General features: G+C 34.3%; 3 protein-coding genes and 1 long non-coding RNA gene across 7 annotated transcripts; 2 read left to right on the top strand and 2 right to left on the bottom strand.

The window, feature by feature from the left end:
- Window positions 1-206: 206 nt before the first annotated feature.
- On the top strand, window positions 207-3498 carry LOC108327725 (pectinesterase 31). Its single transcript, XM_017561416.2, has 6 exons — window positions 207-593; window positions 829-933; window positions 1318-1395; window positions 1707-1894; window positions 2736-2909; window positions 3168-3498. Exons 1-6 carry the CDS (start codon window positions 351-353, stop codon window positions 3328-3330), a joined length of 951 nt encoding a protein of 316 aa, XP_017416905.1. The 5' UTR covers window positions 207-350; the 3' UTR covers window positions 3331-3498.
- Window positions 3499-3911: 413 nt separating this feature from the next.
- Window positions 3912-6324, bottom strand: LOC108328138 (vesicle transport v-SNARE 11). 4 transcript variants are annotated; one of them, XR_008246800.1, is made up of 7 exons: window positions 6235-6323; window positions 5983-6160; window positions 5292-5350; window positions 5009-5197; window positions 4549-4719; window positions 4350-4448; window positions 4050-4264 (listed from the first exon to the last, which is right to left on the bottom strand). XR_008246800.1 is itself a non-coding variant. In XM_052872433.1 (6 exons), the coding sequence occupies exons 2-6, from the start codon at window positions 6074-6076 to the stop codon at window positions 4115-4117; spliced, it is 663 nt and encodes a 220-aa protein (XP_052728393.1). In that variant the 5' UTR covers window positions 6077-6079; window positions 6235-6324; the 3' UTR covers window positions 3912-4114. The 4 variants fall into 4 exon arrangements, 3 of the variants coding, with proteins under 3 accessions (XP_052728393.1, XP_017417437.1, XP_017417439.1); XM_052872433.1 differs by lacking the exon at window positions 4350-4448 and having other exon boundaries at window positions 3912-4264; window positions 5983-6079; window positions 6235-6324; XM_017561948.2 differs by lacking the exon at window positions 4350-4448 and having other exon boundaries at window positions 3912-4264; window positions 6235-6322.
- Window positions 6325-7570: 1246 nt separating this feature from the next.
- On the top strand, window positions 7571-17683 carry LOC108328141 (CSC1-like protein HYP1). The gene is made up of 11 exons (XM_017561954.2): window positions 7571-7884; window positions 9064-9413; window positions 9817-9966; window positions 10603-10666; window positions 10778-10987; window positions 11605-11793; window positions 12383-12681; window positions 13394-13670; window positions 13853-14131; window positions 14869-15102; window positions 17313-17683. The coding sequence occupies exons 2-11, from the start codon at window positions 9133-9135 to the stop codon at window positions 17475-17477; spliced, it is 2148 nt and encodes a 715-aa protein (XP_017417443.1). The 5' UTR covers window positions 7571-7884; window positions 9064-9132; the 3' UTR covers window positions 17478-17683.
- Window positions 12454-15808, bottom strand: LOC128195227 (uncharacterized). The gene is made up of 3 exons (XR_008246799.1): window positions 15678-15808; window positions 12628-12661; window positions 12454-12521 (listed from the first exon to the last, which is right to left on the bottom strand). It is a non-coding gene; the product is annotated as an uncharacterized LOC128195227 (long non-coding RNA).
- Window positions 17684-17977: the final 294 nt, after the last annotated feature.

The following is a 17977-nucleotide window of genomic DNA, read 5'->3' as shown; positions in this document are numbered from 1 at the left end:
AAGGGGAAAAGGATTAATTTGAAAAATTAAAATGACTAACCGAAAACAAAAAATGTATGTATATTTTTAATTCTTGAATGGTGTTCCCTTCCCAGAAGTGAATCAGGAAGGAATCTATGGACAAAAGATTAGATGCAGTAAAAAAAAGTATGTCAGCAACTGAGTTAACTGTTGCCACCTCACTGACTCACTCACTCGTTTTTGACTCACCATTCCATTTGTTTCCTCAGTTACATAACACGAAACATTACAACATTCTTATATTCTTATTCCATCTTGAGGGATGTTGTGAGTGATACCTTTCGTGCGTTTTCTTTGTCACAAAAATCTCTCTTCCCTCTCTCTACAGAATGGCAGCGTGCATAATCACGGTTTCACAGGACGGAACCGCTGATTTCCTAACGGTGCAGGCGGCGATCGACGCCGTGCCGCTTGGCAACATTCGCCGGACGGTGATTCGGGTCTCGCCGGGAATCTACCGGCAGCCGGTGTACATCCCCAAGACCAAGAATTTCATCACTCTCGCTGCTCTGTCCCCTGAGGACACTGTGCTTACCTGGAACAACACTGTCTCCGGAATCAATCACCATCAAGTACGCATCTTTTCTTCTCTTCGACTTTTTCCTCAGATGGGTTTGTGGGCATGTGTCAAAATTGTTCATATTTATGATATTATCATTGGTTTGGGTTATTGGGTGTTTGTCAAAATTGTTAATTTGTTTTGATCATTTCTCAATTCTAATGGGTTAGTCAAAATTGTTCATTTTGTTTTTTTTATCATTTGAATTAGTGGGTATGTGTCAGATTTTTCTGTTGGCATTTTTGCAGCCTGCGAGGATAATAGGGACTGGGACCTTCGGTTGTGGAAGTACCATTGTGGAAGGGGAGGACTTTATTGCCGAGAATATTACTTTTGAGAATTCTGCCCCTCAGGTAATGGCATTGCTTTTATTGTAAAATTTCACTGGTTTCAAGGTTTTTCATTGTACCACTCTGCCCTTTGTCAATTTTTGACATGTTGACACATGTATGGCCTGTCATAATCTTTATTTAATAGAAAGAATACCGGTAAATTGACGCTTTTCATTTTTGGATCTACTTATTGCTGAAGATAGAGAATTGAGATCCTTTGACATTAGTTGTTTTGGTAGGCAATTATCTGGTTGTAGATTCTTTAGATGATCTGGTATTATTGCTTTATACACCTATATCCCAATTTGTTTCTGCACAAGTTTAATGGAGACAATACATATTTTTAGGTAGAAACTATGCTAGACCTTATATAGTGCTCCTTCCTTTTTCTTCTCTTTTTGATAGGGTTCAGGTCAAGCAGTTGCAATTAGAGTAACAGCGGATCGATGTGCCTTCTACAATTGTAGGTTCCTTGGATGGCAGGTAGCTTCAATATCTTGATGTCATTTTATATAGTTTTCGGGCTTCATAGCATCATTGTGTGTTGGTGATTCACGTATCTTGAATTTCTTAAAAACATTTGAATACCCTATAGTAATGATTTCTTTGATGGATGAGTTATGATTGTTACTTTTCTGGCTCATTGTCTTGAAAAGAGAGGCATGTTAAATTAACTTGGAACTATTATCAGTAGAGTATCTGGTCTTAGGTTCAGTCCCCCGATTCTGTTTCACTAGTAGTGACATTTTATCAAAGTTACAAGTGGATAAATTTCTTCAATGATTACGGTGCAGGACACATTGTACTTACATTACGGTAAACAATATTTGAAAGATTGTTACATTGAAGGAAGTGTGGACTTCATCTTTGGCAATGGCACTGCACTTTTGGAGCATTGTCATATCCACTGCAAGTCTGAGGGCTTCATAACTGCACAGAGCAGAAAATCATCACAGGAAACAACTGGTTATGTATTCTTAAGGTGTGTAACTGATTACTTTCCAGTTTCAACAATCTTATATACGCCCTATCACTGTGCTTTAGTCTCTATAAGTTCTTAAGTTGTCCACTGAGGAAGGAGTTAGTTCTTATCTAAGTGTAATTTTAATATCTAATCTCCATACAAAACTACTAGAATTCATTCTCTACCCATGGCAAGCTAGCATGAACGAGTTTCTCTTATTGTACTATCTTTACCTTGCACGTGTGAATAAATGATATGAAACGATTGTATCATCCTTAATCACTAACAACACTGACCCTGGGCTCTACTCTCGGGGAAATAGTTTTGGAAATGGTAAATCTGGTGATGGGATTAGGGTCATATATCTACAACCAATGATTTACAAAAAGTACTGGCCATGCATGATTTCATTTGTAAACCCATTGTAAAAGAAATATGGGAACTTGAAATATATTAATATCATAGTTCATAATAAGTATTCATAGAGTAAAGTTCCAAGTCTCAAAGGACTTCCAACCTTTAACAGCAGAACGCAGTTACGTAGATTTATAGAAACAACAAGGCAGAAATGATACTGACTTATGAGTTAAAATGCTTAAAAGGACAACTTAAACCTTATGAGTTAAACCATTCCTTTTAAAATCTTAAACCTAAGGAGATAGACCCTCGTGAAAGACATGGTCATTGATGTCTTGTTAGTCACCATTTGACAAATTCTTCACGATCAAACAATACTAACTTGTGCATTCACTTTTAAGCCTTCTAAAATTATTGGTTACTGTGCAAACATACACACCCACACACAAGTAAAATTTGGTTCCTAAGTATTTTACCCGAGTGGTCTTTGGTGCCATTGCAGATGCATTATCACGGGTAATGGAGGAAAATCGTATGCATATCTTGGACGACCGTGGGGCCCTTTTGGAAGGGTGGTCTTTGCATACACTTACATGGATCAGTGTATAAGACATGTTGGCTGGGATAACTGGGGGAACATGGAGAACGAGAGAAGTGCTTGCTTTTATGAATACAGGTAGCTCATGTCACATTCCATTTTACATTGTTTATGCTTTGCAGCGTATCAAACAGCTCTAGAATTCTGCAACAGTTATAAAGTAGAAATCTCATACTGAGCTACTGAACTGTTCATGTTAAGGAGTTTGATTTGAATAAAGATTATGATGTGTTATGCTGACACCATGAATATGCTGATGGAAACATTTTTTACTTGCCTTAAATGCAAAATGTGCTTGCTGAGTTGAAGTCTGAAGTAATTTTATCATAACTGTAGGTGTTTTGGACCTGGTTGCTGTCCATCGAAGCGAGTAACATGGTGTAGAGAATTGTTGGATGAAGAAGCTAAGCAGTTCGTCACGCATCCTTTCATCGATCCAGAACCAGAGAAACCTTGGCTTGCTCAAAGGATGGCCCTTAGAATTCCGTATTCTGCATGAACATTAGTGAGGACCCTTGATGAGAATGTTCCAAACAGCCATACATAGTTTACAAGCATAAAATATTGTGTTTGTTCGCTTAAGAAAATATGCCTTGTTTGCATCCCTGTGACGTGATAGATGATGCGTTTTCCGTATGAAATCTCCCACGAGGTTATATTTCCTTCATTAAAACTTTTTATGAATGTGTAATAAATAGAATAGTCCTACATATCCAAAATATAGATGTGATTTAGTGTCTGCCATTGTAGAAATTCGTTCTTGGGACTAAAATTGAGTTGATTTTTAAATATTTTGCAAAATCAATTCAAAATAAGCACACATAACGGTTATTTGAGTTTGGAAGATTATCTGGTCAGTACATTGGGTGGATGAAGTACTATTTGAGTTAGCAAGGTTTAACTTGATTTGCAGTTAGTTTTAATCAGTTGATACATGATAATTTTTTAATTTGTTCCATCTTATTTTACTTGTTCGGCTCAAATTAAATAGCACAAAGTAATAATGTCTAGTTGTATTATTAAGCTGTAAAATAGGAAAGTTGGTGGAAATAACTTCATTATTTTTCACAATTCTGTTGGTAACAAACAAAAAGCTGGAGTAGAACACATTTATTAATCGAGGAAGCAAAGGGAAACACCTTTCTTGGAGTTTCTCATTTCCTAAAGGTGTCATTCTACAACTAATGTTAGGTTCATTAGTTACCAGTGTCAATATACTTGTAATAGAAAATTGAGAATGCATTTTGTCTATGATCAAAAGAGTAATGGTCTGGTAGTGGCTATTAAGAAAGCTTGAAATACAGAATCAAGGTGATAACAACTATCAGGACCACAACAACGGTGATGAAAATCCACTTGTTCCTGTTCATCATTGTTGATATGTTAGACAATATTTTCTTGCTCTTGCCTACGTTATCATCCACTCCATGAAGCTGCATGAGGGAAAATAGCCATCAGTAGCTAACGTGCAAATATAAAACCTCTATGCAGAAAGTTAATAAAAGACCTGGAACGCACAGTCTACATATGTGTGCATTAGAGCTGGCAAGTATGTAAATTCTGACAAGCGATGTCTCGCAATACTCAAAAGTCTAAAGGGTACAACCCAAATAAATGCTGCATACCAAAGTAATTAACCACTACATGAAAGTTAATATTGAAAAGCATCTTGTAACTAAAAGAAAACACAAAAAAAGTTAAAGCAGGAGAGAGTTACCGTGTCATGTGCATGCAGCAGAGCTTGTCTCTGGGAATGCAGATCTTGAAGAATCATAACTCCCAGATCTTCTGTCTCCAACATTGTTCTTCCACTGTCCTTGATTCCGTCACTAGACTTGTTCAACCTTTCTGTTGACGTCATTAATCTTTCTCTATGATCAGCTGATGCCTATTGTAATCATAGCAGCAATAAGTATCAGATTCGCGGCGTCGTTCCAATGAACATGAGTGTTCAGATTGAATCCCTTTAATCAATCACAACATCTACTATCACTTATCAACCAGTTAAAATGTTATTTTCCACTCAAGGACTGAAAATATCACCATTTTTCTGTAAAGATGACAAAAAAAAATTGATGTAACCACTAAGGATAAGGAGGACCGAATTGTTGCCTTGGTTAAACAGGACAGTGGATTGCCCTTTAACATCAGTAAAAGATGTTAACTTAAGAATATACCTTCATAACATTTGCCATGTTCGATTCTAACAACTCATCCCGTGCAGAAGGGTTTATCACACCAGATACAATTTTCTTCATTTCTCTTTTTATGTAGTTTAGATCTGCTTTGTACTCCCTCACCTTAGCAAGAAGCACAGCCTTAAAGTCTGACTGGAAACTTCTTGCCTCAAGGTCCATTTTTCGAATCTACAAATTCATAAGCACCCACACATCAGAAAGCCAGAATACAGAGGAAATAAAAGAAGCTTTACCAACCAAAAAAATAAAAAGCTTTACCAACCATAACTTCTGCCTCCTCAATTCCCTCCGTTATTTCTGAAACTTTTTGTTTCTTTAGCTCTGCAAATTGAACAGAAATATACAAATTTAAAAAAATCTCTATTATATAATATGTATATGTGTGTATATAACGTGAATGACTTTTTAACACATTATAAGCACCAATTTAAGAAAATAAACATTTAACAAATCTAAGGTGAAAGACTTGAAGATAATGCTACCATCCAAGTCAGCAGGAAGATATATTATCCAAAAGCAAGACTATAAGTGCAGTGAAAGAGACAAAATGATTAATTTTAAGACTTCATATGTTAGAATGTGGAACCTTCTTTGATTTTTATTATCACTTAAGTAAGTGAAGTGTGGTTTCATTTTTCAATGAAACTTCTTCCATCAAAGAGGTTAACTGTGGATCTTTAATGGAGATCTCTTCTTCTTCATCTTACAAGACTCAGATTGATATCATACTTAAATAATCACTTTTTTTTACTCATCATAATAGTTAAAGCACACTAATAGAAATCTTTACCAAAAAAAAGATCCACAAAGTAAATATATTTGTAATTTAATTTTCTCTAAAGCCAATTACTTAAATTTGAGTTGAATTTGAAAATATCATGCCGACAGATACAGAGATTGTACTTTGACAATACGTAATCAAAGTAGCAAAGATGAAAAGCAATCTTGAGTACCTCCATTAATAGCAGCAGCTTCAACGCATGCTTTTGATAGTTTTGCAGAAAGGTGGCAGTATTTGCGCTCGTACCCCTCAAACTCACCATTCATTGTCTTCAACAACAATCAAATTTCAGTGTTATCCAAAATTTTCCAATTTGGAAAACAAAAGCAGAATTCAGAACCTTCTGATACCTTCCAGTAAAAAAAAAAACTAATAATTACTTAACTAGACTGAACAAGATATGGAGGATGCATGCAGAGGTTACCTGAAATTTGAGTCGAAAATGTCGCAAAAATAAGGAACAGTGTCTTGGTTTATGACAAAAGAAGAAGGTTATTTATGTAGGGGAAGAGGACGATGATGATGTGGCAGCTCTGCATGTATTTTGTGTGGGGGCTGACGTGGATTGTTTACGTGGACACTTGTGTAGATAACATGTGCCATGGTATGATATCTGTGTGACACCAAATTGATGGGTTTATTATTCTTATTTATTGTTAAATTATTACTGTTGTTGTTGAATATTAAAGTATTATTATTTCAACCGTTATCTTGACTTAAAGAAAGTGGTTATGCTTTGGAGAGAATTTTCATCGTCATCTTTTGTAAAACTTTAAATAAACAACTGATATTTATAATAATCAATCGTGAGAGTTGTTCCGACATTATCGTCCTAGAATCAATTTACATGTTTTCTTTTTTCATAAAAGGATTAAGCATAATTAATTATTATGACTCTTAATTATAATTTTTTTTAACTCTATTTCTATTTTATTTACAAACAAGCATACACTTGCCCGATATAGAGAAAGGAGAAGAGAAAAATCTTAAAGAAACCTTAAGAGAAGGAGAAAGAAGAAAAGAGAGGTGAATGATGGAGAAAAGTGAAAGAAGAAAAAAAAAGAAAAAAAAATAGAAGAACCACATTAAATTCTTTTAAATAAAATAACAACTGAATTGAAAAAACAAATCACATTTAATAAACCTCACAAATAGGACCAAAATGTTAATTAAGAAAAAAATTATAATTAAAGGTTAATTTCTTTAAATATGTAACAAATTAAAATATATTTTTTTGTCTTAGCAAAAATCCTTAAATGCACGTAGCTAATAATAATCAAACTATTTTGAAGAAACTTAGTTATTTATCAACTGGATATTATGGTAAATTAATTTTACCCTTCAACTGCCTTCTTTGAATATTATACATACAAATTTGTAGGAAGTGACGGTATAATCTTAAATATCACATTCAACTTGTTCCTAGAATAATTTCTCAAATTATGAATCTATGTATATTTCATGTATTTTAAATCTCATTTATTACTATTTTTTTTAAATCCACATATTTTCAAAAGATCTATTTTTGGAGTAATATAAACTTGCTTTAGGATTAACATATGCATTCCATATGACATTATAGATTATCATAGCATTATATCCATTGAGGTCCCAAAGAGTGCAAGATGTAACTAGTAGATTTAGTCTAAATTGGCATTTAAAATGTACTAAACAAGATAATTAAAATTTATATTAAACTTATTCCAAAAACACTATTGTCCACTACCATGGCTTTAAGGAACTTTCGCATTTCCTCGTGAACACGCAATCTCGAAGGCATCGAAACAATGCTCATTTGGGTTCAAGAAAAATACATGAAACCAACAGAAACAAACAAACCAGGCATTGACACGTGGATGTACGTAGAGTTTCATGTTGGCCACCAAAAAAGGCGGGAGAATAAACTTGATCGGTAGTTTATTTTGTTTTTCTTTGGGTACCATATTGTTGCTGTTGTTGTTCATATTCACATACACACAAATTCCTTCCTTGCATTTGTATCATGAATTTTTTTATCATGAATCTTTCCCGCAACTGTACTCAGTGATGCTTCTCTCTTTTGCTTCCTATCCAGGTTTCTCTCTTTCCACAAACTCTTTAATTTCTATCATTTGGGCTATATATTATATAATATCTTTGTTTTATTGTGAAATCTACCTAATTGGTTATCATATCTAACAAAAATTTGTAAAGCAACATATCCTTGCATGATGTATGGTTATAGGAAGTCCTGTTAGAAATTGTACAAAAAGATGTTTTTGATGTAGATCTGTTTTGTAATACTTTAATATATCTAACAGACCCTTTGAAATCTGAAGCCCCTATCTTGTATCAACCATATACTGTTCTACCTTCATGTTGAATTAATTGACGCGTAAACTGATAGAAAGTTTTTAAGACTGCATTTGACAAAGATTTCTAGCCTTAATGGAGCGCTTGGGGTTTGTGAAATGATGAACTTGCTTCTTGGGGCAAGGTAACCTATAATGCTCACTGTGTTTGCGTAGACTTAGAATGTCTCAAGTTTTTGTTTCTAGATTTTCAACTTACGATTGTGTGCAAGATACCAGTAAAGTTTATTAACCAGTCCATTGCATTGGCGGTGTATATATATATATATGTGTGTGTGTGTGTGTGATCCAAAACCTTGAGACATTGAGTTTATGTTAATATTGTTGTTGTTATGGTTGTGTTATTGTGATGTTGTTTTTACTGGCTGAAACAATATAAGAATATTAGTTGAATTTGAGTAGAGGAGAAGGTTTCCCTCCACTTATACACTCTATTTTGACCTTGCATAATTAGCTTACATGAGATCACCAAACATTAGTATAAACATCAAGGCTATATAATACTTAACTTTTGAAAGTCCAAAACTTCAGCTATACCATCATAACGTTTTCCACTATCTAAGTGTTGACAGCAGAAAGAAAATGCACTTTATTTATCCTCAATGTATAACATACGAAGACTGAGAATGTCAGCTTCTTAACGACAGCCATTCTAGATTTACTGAAAGGCAAAATTATATACATTGTGATAAGAATATTTCCGATCACCGAGTTTTGTGTGGAAAGCTCAATATCCTCCAGCTCATAGTGCATTTGAATGGCCAATTTTCTTAAATTTTTTTCTAAGTGAAAGTTTTTCTTTTGTGCTTATTTTTTGAGGTGATTTTGTCCTCCTGTATTTCACTTTGCCAGATTGGATTTGTTCAAAGAGACTATTGAGAGTTCCATTTATTTGATTTCAGGAGTCAGGACTGCTGTTGTGTTGTCAGTTGCACAGAGTTGATCTGCTGGTTTTGAAGCAGATTTCAATAATGATTCTTTCTGCTCTTCTAACTTCAGTTGGAATTAACCTTGGGCTATGTTTTATATTTTTCACCCTCTACTCTATATTGAGAAAACAACCTTGTAATCTTATCGTCTATGCTCCACGCTTAGTTTCTGAAAGAAAACGTGAAGAGGGTGGTCAATCTAACTTGGAACGTTTATTAGCTACTACTGATTGGGTGAGAAATGCCTGGGAGACCTCTGAAGAAGAATTTTTATCAACTGCAGGCTTAAACGCTTTTGTCTTTATGCGCATATTTGTCTTCAGGTGATTTAAATTATTCAATGGATTCTAGATTTAAAGAACTATCATGTCATTGTGTTAAAACTCATTATATTGGCTAATGAAACCTCTTTCACTAATTTTGATGGACATTCCTACATCATGAGTGTAACTTATCTATGATTATACATAAAGGTAAAAATATGTATATGTGGTTTCTGCATCTGAACTGGATTCCCATTGTTGTAGTAAATTTGATTCAAATGTGTATTCATTAGTTAACTCAGACTAAATTTTATTAGTGATCATTGTGTCTCTGACTACTTTTATATCAACATTTCTTTAAAATATATATTGGTGTTTCAATTTTCTGTCACCATGTTGTTTTTTTTTCAAGGGATCACTTTTTTTTGCTTACTAATGTTTTTCCTCTTCGTATATTGTGCAGTTTTAAAATATTTACTTTTGGTGGAATTGTGGGGCTACTCATTCTTCTTCCAATTAATTGTATGGGGAGTCAGCTTCGTGATAACTCTGATTTTCAAAACAAGTCTTTGGATTCCTTCAGCATTTCTAATGTTAACAATGGTTCAAACAGGTGAATATTATTGATCAAGATGCTTTTCTCCTCTAATTTGGGCCTTGATTATTTATTTATTAAATTTGTTTTAGCTATAAAGTGTTAGAAAGAAATCTTTATAAGAAATTGGGATTGATCCATTCATATTATGACTAAACGCTGGAAGGGGAAAACTTCTAGGTATGTCAGTGTCATCCTTATTACATTTTAATGCTTTTATCATGTAGTATTATGACATATTACTAGATGGTTCACCTCTCCATTTCTGTGAATATTTTTATGTTATTGAACGACATTGCTGGCTGCATTCAGTAGTTAGCCTCTCATTCCCTTTTTCATTTCTTCATTAAAGGTATACCATTGTGGTTTCAAATCTCTATCTTATTACTATGTTCCTTGTATGAATGGAAGAGGAAGTTCTGATCACGACTGATTTACAAACTGTCATGCATTTATATTGGCTAGTTTTGGATTTTAATTACCATTTTTCTTCCCAAAATATGCAAGTCCATCCTAGCACTTAGGACAAAAATCTATTTGTTTGTTGTAATTACACCATTTGTGAGAATGAAAAGATTTCCTCACGAGTGTTAATGACTTTTTATCTATATCATAACATGGTAACTCTGATCGCTAGATTTGGCCTTTCGCAAGGTTATGGATCCACTTTTGTGCCGCATATGTCTTCACTGGAGTTGTCTGCATTCTTCTCTATTATGTAAGTAGTTTTTGTTCAAATTGTTTTGTAAATTCACAAGATTTTTCCAGTTTTGCTAAATGACAAAAGATAGTGATTGAATTTCATGCTTGATGCTTTTTCCATATTCAGGAGTATGAGTATATTTCATCAAAAAGAATTGCTTGTTTCTATTCATCCAAGCATGAGCCTCATCACTTTAGTATATTAGTAAGAGGTATTCCTGTTCCAGTTGGAAGCAATTGCACCGATATTGTTGAGCAGTTCTTCCAGGAATATCATCCTTCTACTTATCATTCACATGAGGTTGTTCGTAGAAGCAGTAAACTTCAAATTCTAATTGTAAGCAGTTTCATCGAGTTTCAGTTGGTTTAAATATTTTCTCTTGACAGTTGCTTAATTTTTCCTTTTTTTAGTTTTCTGTTATAGTCGATGAAGCTCGGATGCACCACCCCGTGTCCGACACATATCGGCGTGTTATGTCAAAGTGTCTGTGTCCAATGTCCATGTTAGTATCCGTACTACATAGGTTATAGTGCCTCAAATTCTTGATCCTATATATGTATTCTCAATATCTACAATCCGTTAAGAGAAAAGAAATAAGATGGTAGGAAATAAGGAACGTTCCTACTAAAAGAAAACAATAGAACAGAAAAAACAGATAAAAAGAACAGCTAATGAGTTCATACCATTTTAAACTTCTTGTGAACACCAATGAGTTCAAAGCCACATATAGGCCAAAAATTCTCTCTTTTTGGAGGCAGAGGGATGGTGGTGGGTTTGGATTTAAATATTTTTTACTGTAAAGTTTTGAACTTCTTAGAGATCTTCAATTGGAATAGGCAACCAAAGTGTGTATGCTCTTAGAAATGTATAGTTGTATCTAACTTCAATTATTTTTTTTAATATTGCCTATAGGTCTGTATTATACTCTTCTGATTAAACTATATTCCTCACAGACAGATGCAGAGAGACTGTACAAAAGGCTTACCCACCTGAAGAATAAAGATAACACTCCTCAACGGCAAAGGCGTGATGGATGTTTGGGACTTTTTGGCCATAAAGTTGATATGTTAGATCATTATGAAAAGACATTAGGAGACATTGCGGATAATGTGAGAATAGAACAGTGTTCGTTGGCAGGAAAGGTAAATTTATCTATCATGTCTACTAATAACCTTCAGGACTAAAGTGATAATCTTTTTCCACAAGGGTTGTTTAATATCTACCTTAAGATTTAGTCTCTCTTAACTAGTAAAATCTCAAAAAAAAAGTAATGTGGACGGAATGAAAATCAAAGGAGTGTGAGAAACTAGCATCATATAGGGAGAAGTTGAGTCAACTGAGTAAGTTTTCTAGAAGAAAGTAGAAAACCAAAGAGAAGAATTAAAGATGCATTTGTTTTGGGCATGGAACAATGTATTCCAATACTCTCAACCACATGCCGAACTGAATTTTTCTTTGTTTTATTGCAAATAAGACTTAATGTACCCATTTATTACTCAACGCCAAGCTCAGACCTGTAAAAATAGATCAGTCATGTGATTCATGTAATCAGGTTTTGTTTTGATTTTGATTAACCTTGGATTTCTCCTTAACTTATTGGTTGAGTAGTAGATATCCTTTGTGAAAAGCTTTTGTATATGAATATTCTATCCAGCAGTAGATATAGTGTTTCATGGTTAAATTGAATATATAATATATGCACTTGTTTAACAACTATTTTCAATTTAAAAGGAAGTTCCAGCTGCCTTTGTCACATTTAAGTCACGATTTGGTGCTGCAATAGCTCTAAACATTCAAGAAAGTGTCAACCCCACACACTGGATTACTGAGCAAGCTCCAGAGCCTCAAGATGTTTATTGGCCTTTCTTTTCTGTCACATTCATTAGAAGATGGATCAGCAAGCTGGTGGCTTTTGTTGCCTGCAATGTTCTTACAATGCTATTTTTAATCCCAGTTGCTCTAGTACAAGGTCTTACCCATCTTGATCAGTTGGAAACCATGTTCCCTGCTCTGAAAAACATATTGAGAATGTAAGTAGGAAATGTTACCCATTAAACTTTTCCTTTCCCTACTTACGCTCACTAGATAATCAGATCAAATCTATAAACGTTTGTGCATTGCATTACATGAGAAATGGGAATTATTTTTGGCCAATTTAAGTACACATCTTTGGGAAAGACTTGATTTTCTATCCTCTTGATTCTTTTCTGTGTGTTTTTCAAGTGAGGGTCTTCAAATGATACTCAGAAGGGTTACATTTTGTTCATAGCTTTTGGTTGCATTTTGTTAGTTGGCTTGACTAGTATTGAGTTATTGCGTTTTTTTTTTCTGTTTTTCATTATTTGCTCTGACTTGGAAAGGAAGTTATCTAATTCCTCTCCCTCTCTTTGATTCTTTTTCTTTTTCCATCAACTATATTTTCTTGTTTTATACAGGAAAATGAAAATGATACATTTCTTATTTTCATTTTTGTGCTGTGTACTTCTAATTTCTCCTACTTGTGCAGTTTTTATGAGATAGAATATAGAACATATGCAGGCTAATTGGATTAGATAGGTAGATTTGGTGAACCAGTATTGGTGGGTGTACCGAGTTGCAGAATTAGATGTATTATGTAATTTTAAGAATTTTGAATCCACTTTGACGGCTTGTAAGTTGCAGCAATGTTATACTTTTGGATGAGAAACAGTAACAGTGTGGAATGGCAACTAAAGTAGAGCTTCCTGTGTTTGCTTGTTGCAGGGCAGTTGTCAGCCAAGTTATAACAGGATACCTTCCCATTCTGATACTTCAGATGTTTCTGTCTGTTGTGCCACCTATTATGATTATGCTTTCATCTTTGCAAGGATACATATCATGGAGTCAAATACAAAAAAGTGCATGCACTAAAGTATTATGGTTTACTATATGGAACATTTTCTTTGCAAATGTATTATCAGGGTCAGCTTTCTATCGATTGACGGTTTTTCTTGAGCCCAAAGAGTTTCCCAGAGTACTAGCTGAAGCTGTACCAGCACAGGTCAGAACAATTACTTGTTTCACAACTCACAAAATTCTGCAATATTTTCTATAGATCTCACCATATCGAGGGAATACATTTCCTTCAAATGAAAATTTATGATTATTTGTTGATGCTGTGAGGAAACTGCTTCATATGTTGTGCATAAGATGTTCATGATTTATACTTCATGTCTGGTGCAGGCCTCATTCTTCATAGCATATGTTGTGACATTCGGATGGACTAACATAGCATCAGAACTCTTTCAATTGATTCCACTTCTTTACAACTATATTAAAGTAATTTTTTATGGAGATGGCGACACAGATGATTTTGAGGCACCATCAATTCCTTACCACAGTGAAATTCCCAGGATTCTTTTCTTTGATCTTCTTGGTGTTACATATTTCATCCTTGCTCCTCTAATACTTCCATTTCTCTTAGTCTACTTTTGTTTGGGATACATCATTTATCGCAACCAGGTTTGCAAATTGTTTTTGTTTTCCTCTTTCCATATATACTCTTCTCTTCCTTATTTCTTGTATAATATAGCATGGCTAGCATATTACCTTATTAAAAGTGATCACTTTGCAAATGATTTGAGATGCAAATATAAGTGTTATCAAATTGTCACAATAAAAGCTTGTCACAATTGGTCTAACTCTGGCAATTTTGAACACGATGTTTTTGAGCTTTAATTGTTAGACAGTTTCTGGATTGTCTTTTGGTCTTTTGGTCTTTTTCATTCTTGGTCACTGTACACTATTCTATTTTGCCTTCTTCATTGTGAACACTACACAGCAGATCAATATGAAAGGCTCATTTTGTTTTGTCGTAATGCAAAATAGAGAAAAGGAGATATTTTATAATAGAACTATCTAAAATTATTATTTTTTGAACACTTCTTAATTATTTAAGTTCATTAATAAAAAAGAAAGGAATTCTATTGAGAGACTCTTCAATGAGAAAATGATTTTATGGGTGCTATGCGTGTGTTATCAAGCAAGCCTTTCATTCACCACTGCATAAAGGCTGGAAAAAAATTGTGATCATGTTTTCATCTAATGCTCATAGTTGCTTCAATTAACTTAAATTAACTTCTTTTTGTTTTGGTTCTCTCTCACTTGATATGATTCCTGAGGCAAAATAGGGCCAATCATTTGTTTCCCATGTGATTACTAAAGTTCTTATGATGTCTTAAATTTTGTTTCTGTGACAGCTCTTAAATGTTTATGTGGCAAAGTACCATACTGGAGGAGAGTTTTGGCCTACAGTGCACAACTACACAATTTTTTCATTGATACTGATGCATATTATAGTAATTGGGATATTTGGGCAGAAGCAGCTTCCACTTGCATCTGCTTTAATTCTGCCTCTTCCTATTTTTACTCTTCTATTCAATGAGTATTGCCGGAAACGCTTCTTGCCTATTTTCAAGTCTTATCCTATGGAAGTATGGTGGTTGAAAACTCATTCTAATTTATTTTAACTTTTTTTTGTTGATTACTTTGTCTACTATACATTTTTCTTGTTTAGTTACAAAGTTATGAGTATTGCTACTGCAGTTTTTGCATGCCCTGATAAGCATTTAGCTTCTCCTTGTTAACATTGTCTTGGCTCTATTCACTCAGAAAACCTGTCTGCTAATTGTTCACTTGCATCATAAAAGTCACAATATAATGTCTTTTGTAGTTCTTACTGGGTAAACTTAAATGTGGATAATTGCAAGTTGTTATATTAATTGTCTTAGGAGATTGCAAAGGTTAGGAGTACTTCTAGTAATGATTAAGGCATGCAATAGAGTTCATTAATTGTGGTAGTTATAATTATTGTATGAAGTTGAAGGGCTATGTCAAAGAGCCTACAAATGGTCAATGTACTACTCATTGTAAAGACATAGTAAGTCATAATACAAAGGGTATTTTCAGAAAGACTTGTTGTCAACAAATTGGCATCAGAGCTAAAGAGCTTCAGTGTATGAGTGTTAAAAAAAAAAGAGAACCAGAAAGTGCTTGGGAAATGGCCAACCTTGCAAACGGTATGCCTCTACCTAAGTCAACAAAAGGCGTCAACTATGACAACTGGATCTTGCAGATGAAGTTCCTCCTATGTTCTCAGGAAGTATGAGAAGTAGTTGAAAATGGCCACCAAGAATCGGTAGACATCGAAAAACAGACGATTGCCCAACTTACTGCATTGAGAGAATCGTGAGTGAAGAACAAAGCAGCCATGTACGTGTTGTACCAAGTTGTCGATGAGTCCGGCTTTGAGAAGATAGCAAATTCTAAATCTTCAAAAGCAGCGTTGGATATATTGGAGAAGGCTTATAAAGGGGATAATCGTGTAAAGCAGGTTAGGCTTCAAACTCTCATAGGCGAGCTTGAAAGCATGAGGATGAAAGAGGCATTTTGCAACAAAGAATTAATTAGGAAGTTAGAGGCAATGCAGAGTTATAGGCAAGCTTAGAGAGAACAAAGAAGGTTTTGCATAAGCGACACTTGGAACTCGAACAAGAAGTTAAGTTTGCAAGAGAAGTTGCACGCCAAGAAGGATCTTAGAGCTGCAAGATGAGAAGTGGTGACTTGAAATGGATGATGAGTTTGGTGTGAAAAAGGTGTGGGAATTGTTCAATCTCTTAAAAAGAGCTCAACCTATTGAGAGGAACTTGGTTAATGATGAGTCGACCACAAAAACGATAAAGAACCCAGTTAGAGACAAGTTGGCTAAGGTTAAGAAGAAGTCAATCAAATCAAAGAACAAGTCGGCCACAGTGAAAACGAAGTACAAGTCGGTTACAATGAAGAACCTAACTATTAATGAAAGGAGCAAGCTCGGTGTGGGATGCACGTGGCAAAGTTAGGATGTAGGAAAGAATGATGAAAGACAAAAGAAACATTTAAGTGGCAAAGTTAGGATGTAGGAAAGAATGATGAAAGACAAAAGAAACATTTAAGTTTACGAGGGATTTTGTTGGGTAAACTTAAATGTGGGTAGTTGCAAATTGTTATATTAATTGTCTTAGGAGATTGCAAAGGTTAGGAGTGTTTTAGTACAAGTCGGTTACAATGAAGAACCCAACTATTAAGGAAAGGTGCAAACTAGGTGTGGGATGCAGGTGGCAAAGTCTGGATGTAGGAAAGAAGGATGAAAGACAAAAGAAACATTTAAGTTTACAGGGAGATTTTGTTAAGTAAACTTAAATATGGGTAGTTGCAAGTTGTTATATTAATTGTCTTAGGAGATTGCAAAGGTTAGGAGTGCTTTAGTAATGATTAAGGCATGCAATAGAGTTAATTAATTGTTGTAGTTATAATTAATGCATGTAGTTGAAGGGCCATGTCAAAGAGCCTATATATAGTCCATGTATTACTCAATGTAAAGACACAACAAGTCATTATGAAGAGTGTATTTTCAGAAAGACTTGTTGTAATTGGAATATTTGGGCTGCATCTGCTTTGATTCTGCCTCTTCCTATTCTCACTCTTCTATTCAATGAGGAGCTGTTTCCAGTGTAGAGAAACACATGTTGCTAATATGACTATAGCATTTCCTTCTGCTTTGAAGTAACTTACAGCTGATTATCCTTTTTTAATTGTGAGTTGTGTTTCCTTTTTTTCTTTTGGCCTTTTTCCAATCTGATGAAGCTAAGTGTCCTGCATGCAGTGTTTGATCAAGAAGGACAGAGAAGATCAAAATGACCCTAACATGTCTGAATTTTATGATAAGTTGGCCAGTGCATATAATGATCCAGCTTTGATGCCAATCAAATATTCAGGAAGGTGTTGTAATAGCCCCTGGCTTCCTCTACTTAATAACTCAAGAGTTTAAGTTCATAATTAGCTTCTTATGGCTTCACTTGTAAGTAACATTGTAGAGTTTAACAGATTGTTTGTTATGCTAAGACAATGTACCTTCATCTTCTGACTTTGATTTTATATTTGATTATCCTTTTGTAAGTTTCATATGTTCTCTTGTTTGCATGAAATATTGTTGCCACCCATTTTGGATAAACTTGTTTGTACATAATACTTAGAAACAAAAAAATGTTGCTCATTAACTAATATTAGTTTTTGCATATTTTTTTTTCCTCTCTTCGTTATCGTGTAAGTTAAATATTAACTTTTGAAAAAACTAGTATGGGAGAGTTTTTGTAAATTAATTTATGCATAAAATAATTATAGGTTTGAAAAACATAATTTAGTCTATTTTTGTTGTTGATGCGTATAAAATATTACCAGGAATAGTATTATATATGCCATTAATCAATTGCAAACCACCATGATAAGTTTGTGATTTGCGATTGCATAATGTAAGGAAACAACTCTTTT

This window comes from Vigna angularis, chromosome 2 (assembly GCF_016808095.1).
Source record: "Vigna angularis cultivar LongXiaoDou No.4 chromosome 2, ASM1680809v1, whole genome shotgun sequence".
NCBI classification, from domain to species: Eukaryota; Viridiplantae; Streptophyta; class Magnoliopsida; order Fabales; family Fabaceae; genus Vigna; species Vigna angularis.
The sequence above is the reverse complement of the archived record's forward strand: the minus strand, read 5'-3'. Positions and strand labels throughout refer to the sequence as shown.

Coding starts and splice junctions, on each gene's coding strand:
- LOC108328141 (XM_017561954.2), top strand. CDS start 9,133: ATGATTCTTTCTGCTCTTCTAACTTCAGTTGGAATTAACCTTGGGCTA. Junction 12,682..13,393: donor CTGAAAAACATATTGAGAAT/GTAAGTAGGAAA, acceptor TGCTTGTTGCAG/GGCAGTTGTCAGCCAAGTTA. Junction 15,103..17,312: donor TCAAGTCTTATCCTATGGAA/GTATGGTGGTTG, acceptor TCCTGCATGCAG/TGTTTGATCAAGAAGGACAG.
- LOC108328138 (XM_052872433.1), bottom strand. CDS start 6,076: ATGAATGGTGAGTTTGAGGGGTACGAGCGCAAATACTGCCACCTTTCT. Junction 5,351..5,982: donor AGCTGCTGCTATTAATGGAG/GTACTCAAGATT, acceptor TTCAATTTGCAG/AGCTAAAGAAACAAAAAGTT. Junction 4,265..4,548: donor TGCTGCATGCACATGACACG/GTAACTCTCTCC, acceptor TCCCTCATGCAG/CTTCATGGAGTGGATGATAA.
- LOC108327725 (XM_017561416.2), top strand. CDS start 351: ATGGCAGCGTGCATAATCACGGTTTCACAGGACGGAACCGCTGATTTC. Junction 1,396..1,706: donor GTAGGTTCCTTGGATGGCAG/GTAGCTTCAATA, acceptor ATTACGGTGCAG/GACACATTGTACTTACATTA. Junction 1,895..2,735: donor ACTGGTTATGTATTCTTAAG/GTGTGTAACTGA, acceptor GTGCCATTGCAG/ATGCATTATCACGGGTAATG.